The sequence below is a fragment of the Rutidosis leptorrhynchoides genome, chromosome 9, assembly GCF_046630445.1.
Source record: "Rutidosis leptorrhynchoides isolate AG116_Rl617_1_P2 chromosome 9, CSIRO_AGI_Rlap_v1, whole genome shotgun sequence".
NCBI lineage: Eukaryota > Viridiplantae > Streptophyta > Magnoliopsida > Asterales > Asteraceae > Rutidosis > Rutidosis leptorrhynchoides.
In genome coordinates, this window is record NC_092341.1 from 93,010,996 (window position 1) to 93,016,995 (window position 6,000).

The 6,000-nt window shown below is 36.1% G+C and overlaps 1 protein-coding gene across 1 annotated transcript; it reads left to right on the plus strand.

The window, feature by feature from the left end:
• Nucleotides 1-1,433: 1,433 nt before the first annotated feature.
• LOC139866901 (probable serine/threonine-protein kinase At1g01540) lies at nt 1,434-3,958 on the plus strand. The gene is made up of 7 exons (XM_071855195.1): nt 1,434-2,151; nt 2,408-2,512; nt 2,612-2,734; nt 2,816-2,986; nt 3,083-3,212; nt 3,310-3,519; nt 3,600-3,958. The coding sequence occupies exons 1-7, from the start codon at nt 1,523-1,525 to the stop codon at nt 3,711-3,713; spliced, it is 1,482 nt and encodes a 493-aa protein (XP_071711296.1). The 5' UTR covers nt 1,434-1,522; the 3' UTR covers nt 3,714-3,958.
• Nucleotides 3,959-6,000: the final 2,042 nt, after the last annotated feature.

The following is a 6,000-nucleotide window of genomic DNA, read 5'->3' on the forward strand; positions in this document are numbered from 1 at the left end:
TTTGTAGAATATTTTGATAAACGTTTCTGGATGAAACAACTGAAATCTTGTGATCCACCTTTATATATAGATTATGCGCAACATTAAAACTATGAACTCACCAACCTTTGTGTTGACACTTTTAAACATGTTTATTCTCAGGTTCCTAGAAGTCTTCCGCTGTTTGCTTATACGTTATACAAGCTATGTGCATGGAGTCATACATGCTTTATTCAAGAAAACTTTGCATTCACAAAATCATCACCGTGTATCTTATTTTGATTGCTTTGTCAACTGATGTAGTATTGTAAACTATTATATACGGTAATTGTCTATACGTGAAAATTATCAGACGTTGAAAACCTTGGATTTATATATTCATTTATGGTGTGCCTTTTTAAAAGAATGCAATGTTTACAAAACGTATCATATAGAGGTCAAAACCTCACTATGAAATCAATGAATGATGTATTCGTCCAAAGGGATTTGGAAGGATCGTCACAACGACACAATGATGTATAAACCTTGTGTTGTAGCTCATGTGGTAATGGTCTGCCTCTCTTAGCGAGAGGTCTGGAGTTCCACTCCCGTGAGGTGCAACATTGCAGACAAGGTTGCCCATTAACTTTTGAATTCTACCCAAGGGTAGGTTGCCCCTTAACCTTTGAATTCCACCCAAGGGTGTTTTCAGTAGATCGCGTTGCGGGGGCAGTGGGGAGGGGGTTTTACCGCTCATACCTTCGGATTGGCCGGGTTTTCTCATGAGAAGCAGTTGAGGGCAGGTTATGCAATTGCAAAAGATGAACACGTTGGTGGTTTAGTCTCTCCTGAATAATCTTCAACTGCTAACTGCTGTTAAAAAGAACGACACACGAATGTAAAATGGTTAACATAGTAATTTAAAACTCGGATTTTACCCTGGAATTTTATTTTATCGGGTACAAGATGGTTTTGTTTTGATGCGAGTGTGTGACCCTCACAAAAAGATATAGCCCCTTGGCATCATATTTATTGCATCTTTAACTATTAAGAATAAATTGATTGATTGTGCATTCTAATCTTTCAAAAGTCAAAACTATATAGTAAACTATTACTGTAATTGATAGTAAAATTCTTATGAGTTGTATTGTATTATGACTAAAAATCAGCGAACATTTTTTTTCCTACATATATGTTGTATAAACTAATAACCTTGTTTTGATCCAATGTGATTTATATAATGTAGTACTAACAAATACGGAGTAACAATATTTAACTTATTACAACATGACATCAAATAATTTCGAATTTAAGAATACAAAACAATATTTAATTTTTAATTAGCATAATATACGGTAGATATTTCTGCTATCATTGAAAAATGCAGGGTCCTCTCTCTCTTCCTCAGTCCCCACTTGATTCTGTCGTTTTCTTCTTCTTCTTCAACTCAACCAATTTCTTCATACTTTTGTCTTTTTTTCACCATCTTTTTTCTTTCTTTCTTTCACTCACATGATTCATAAATTATTTTCAAACCAAACAACAGACAACCACCCCAGCAAAAATGTCCGGTTTTTTCAAAGATGAACTCACTAAAAAAACCTCAATTCTCGGTTTAAAATTTTATGTCGTTTTAGGAGTTTGTTTAGGAGCCGCCATTGTCATCATCATCTTCTTACTTTCACTTTATTTCACCTCCAAAAGAAAAAAATCTTTTAAAATGATTAAAACTTTACCTCAAAAACCCACAATCCCAACTACCACAGACGAAATTTCACAACCCCGAGTCGGGCCGACCCGACCCGAACCCATTGAAACCGAAAAGATACATAAGCAAGAGCAAAACCAAGTAACCGAACCGGGTTCGTTAGCTATAGTTAAGAACCATGCAAGTGAAGATGATGGTAATCTAAATCTAAATGGGTATGATAAAGTGCACCGAATTTCTTACCCGGGTGGCGGCGGCGGGTCGAGTTATGGAAGCGGGTCGGGTGATCAGTTATCGATTATTTCGGTTCAACCCGAAGTGTCTCATTTGGGTTGGGGTCATTGGTATACTTTGAGAGAACTTGAGATTGCAACAAATGGGTTCTCAGATGAAAATGTAATTGGTGAAGGTGGTTATGGGATTGTTTATTCTGGTATTTTGACTGATAATACAATGGTTGCTGTTAAGAATTTGCTTAATAACAGGTCCTCTTATTATGCATGTTTAATGTTTATTTATTTACTATTTTACTAATTTGTTGTATATAATGTTCATTAAATTGTTACCAAGTAAATGGAAAAGATTTTCCATAATTTTTACTGGCCTATCTTGTTATCCCATTAGTAAATGTTGATTGTAAATGAAGTGTTGTTTGAGTCTAGGAAATTTAGGGATTTTAGTTGACTAAATTTAGATAAAGTTAAATAAAATGTAGTTAAATAATTGTGTTGTTTTTGGTAGAGGGCAAGCTGAGAAGGAGTTTAAGGTTGAAGTCGAAGCGATTGGGCGAGTTCGACACAAGAATTTAGTTAGGCTGCTTGGATATTGTGCTGAAGGAGCTCAAAGGTATGAACTTTGGTTTCCTTGAAATCAAGTTGACGTTGACTTTGATTTTGACTTTGACTTTGAATTGTATTAGTATAGTGATTTGGTTATTGTGTTTAGGATTCTTGTTTATGAGTATGTAAACAATGGGAACTTAGAGCAATGGCTTCATGGCGACGTAGGACCACTTAGTCCTCTTACATGGGAGATTCGTATGAACATTGTGCTTGGAACGGCTAAAGGGTACTTTTGGAATCCAAAATGTGAAATTTGTTTACAATGTAAATGTTTGATTGATATTAAGAAAAAAATGGGAAATTGTAGGTTGACTTATTTGCACGAAGGACTCGAGCCGAAAGTGGTTCACCGTGATATTAAATCAAGCAATATTTTACTTGATAGACAATGGCACCCTAAAGTTTCGGATTTTGGGTTAGCCAAACTTTTACAATCTGAGAAGAGTTACGTCACGACTCGAGTTATGGGAACATTTGGGTAAGTAAGCTAATGCTTCATTGTATCCGATTTTATATGTATAAGTGATATACGCCGTATGAGTTGATTAATCGCGTAATTTATTTTGTTACATAGATATGTTGCTCCCGAATATGCTAGTACGGGCATGTTGAATGAGAGAAGTGATGTTTATAGCTTCGGGATTCTTATTATGGAGATTATTAGTGGTAGAAATCCTGTAGATTATAGTCGGCCTCCAGATGAGGTTAGTAATTGTGAATTATTAATTAATTTCATCTTTCGAGGGCGTTTTCGTTTCTTTTTTTCTTTTTTTTTTAATTGTAAGGCGGGACTATTTGTAGGTGAATCTTGTGGATTGGCTTAAAAGTATGGTAACAAGTAGGAACGCGGAGGGAGTTTTGGATCCGAAATTACCTGAAAAACCATCTTCAAGAGCTTTGAAACGTGCCTTATTAGTGGCGTTACGCTGTGTGGACCCCAGTGCTCAAAAGAGGCCTAAAATGGGTCATGTGATTCATATGCTTGAGGCTGATGATTTTCCGTTCAGAGACGTACGTTTTCTGTAATTAACCTTTCATCTAGTTAAACTTTTGTGTCGGGATTCAATTTTCATTTTGTCGATCGTTTACAGGAACATAGAGGGAATCGGGAATTAGGAAGGGATCGGTTGATGGAGAAAAGATACATTGAATCCGGTGATAGTAGTGGTTACGAAAGCAGTAGGGCCCCTACAACGTCTAATTAGCTGTTTTTTAAAACTTAGGAGCTCGCGTCTGTAGATATCGCTGTTAGTTCATTCAATTAGTGTAAGCTTTTCACGGTTTTTAACCCCATTTTAAACGCGTACTTAGTTTTTTGTTTTCCATTTGTGTTGATTGTTGTTGAAAAAACAGAAAAATGATGACTAAAAGAGACCATGTCATCGGGTCCTTTTGTATTCAAATTAGGTCAACAATTATTGCAAGTTGTTCACTTGTTCTTCTTTAGCTTTAGACGTGTCAAATTCAGTTAAATGTTTATATGCTATTGTAACTTGTATTATATGCTTTAGAAGCTGTACATTGACCGGTGGTAACGATACTTATAAAACTGACAAACCGGGCCATTCTATACCAACCCGAAATATAGCAGAAACCTGGTTCTATGGACAAGAAGATTTTAAAGGCCGAAGGGGTTGTAATTTGGGGCTTAGGGGACAAAGGTACAAGTTTTATAGGACAAAGGTGCAAGTGCCATAAGCACAAGGGACAAGGTTAAGACTGCAATAAAAGTTAAAACAATGGGCCAATATTGAGTCCCCGAAATTGATTTGAAGGAGATTTTGTGCCTGCACTTCTATTATATGAGTTGGATCCAACTGATGAGTCTTGTGATTTTTATTTTTTTATAATTGACCAAATTAATACAACTAGTTAGTGTGGACAATTTAATGAAATAATAAATAATAAATGTGACAGTTGGTAACTTAAAATGACGGTAACGTTTTGAGATTTTGTAGGTGTTATGTGCATAAAGCTTTTTGTATATATATGTATAATAAACCTGTACTGTAGCAGGTAGAATAAACCTTTTTGAATGTTTAGGCAAATAAGTCACATGGTTTGATATGTTTGTAGGTTAATTTCAGGTCAAATGTGGTCAATCTTTTTGGGTTGGTAACTAGTTGGTACATTGTTTTTAGTCAAATGAGTCAAAAATTGGATCCCACTGCTCAGGTGAGCAGAGTAAATGTAATCTTATTCTGTTATTACGGAGTATTATTTTACCAAATATACAAGTAGACGCAGATGTAGATTATAGGAACATGTATTGTAATTGTAAGCAACGTGTTTTAATAGTCTGCAAGATATATTTAAACCATTATATGAAATTAAAATGTTACCCCACATGGTGACAGTAAATGACATGAAATTAAATTTGAATCTGATGTTCATTTTAATAGTTCTGTTATTCTGTAGATAGAAGAACACAGAACAAACCACTTGCACATTCAAAACTCATTAACTGTGTGACCTTTAAATAGTGTCTAACAATTCTGAAGTTAATTTTGTAAAATACTAGTTATCTTAACATGCCAAAACTAACTCTTCACTAACACAAAAGTAGATACATACCACCTAAATGTTGAATCACTCAATCAGTACAGTGATTGACGACAATACGGTAAAGATTAATATCTTATCCTGAATGGTTTTCATTTTTTAAAGATCATCAAAACTGCATGATTGGATTGAGATCGCTAGATTTTATCAAGATGTCTAAGTACATTCTATCATGTGTGTTTATGGAAATTAGGTAATACGGAGTATACAAATTACTTAAGTGCGAGGAACACTCAAAACAAAAACAAACCCTATTAATGACGTACGTCACGCCATGACGTCACATGACTACTCGCGTGACGCATGACGTCACATGACTACTCGCGTGACGCATGACGTCCATCACATGAACCTATCGGGAACCTACTGCTGTGTCACATGCAACACGCGATGTCCAGTTAAATGGAGTTGTGTGCTCAAGTCAACGTCACGTTGTTGCTTGCGTGACGTACTAACGAGGTTGACTTGATATTGCTGAATTGGACCATATCCCTACATTTCAGGAACGTGGAGAACGTGGAGTAGGTTGTAGGCATGATTAGAAGGCTCTAGTGGCAGTTACAGATCGTGGGTGCTATTATGATGGTTATCATGCATAACCGTCAATTATCAATCTATAAATAGCACCCCCAGGCCTCATTTGAAGGCTAATCGACCAACTGATCAACTCGCACATACTAACCTTCTTCTGTAGCTTACCTTGGAGGCTCGGAAAAAGACAAACAACACCACCACATTCATACCCTATTTAACCGTAGGAACCACTTCCAAAGGTTAAATTCTTTCTTTAATTCACTTGCACTCAGACCGAATAATTTTGGTTTGATCATTTGGCCCCATCCGTGGGTCCCGATTGATCAACGCTTTCATAGCAAAATGACAGAAGGTTCCAACCCGCAACCCACTACCAACAATGGCAAAGAACCATAT

Bases quoted from the DNA above. Each gene is read 5' to 3' on its own strand.
- LOC139866901 (XM_071855195.1), top strand. From the start codon at position 1,523: ATGTCCGGTTTTTTCAAAGATGAACTCACTAAAAAAACCTCAATTCTC. The intron at 3,213-3,309 runs GTTAGTAATTGT...GACTATTTGTAG, and splicing joins ATAGTCGGCCTCCAGATGAG to GTGAATCTTGTGGATTGGCT. The intron at 3,520-3,599 runs GTACGTTTTCTG...GATCGTTTACAG, and splicing joins ATGATTTTCCGTTCAGAGAC to GAACATAGAGGGAATCGGGA.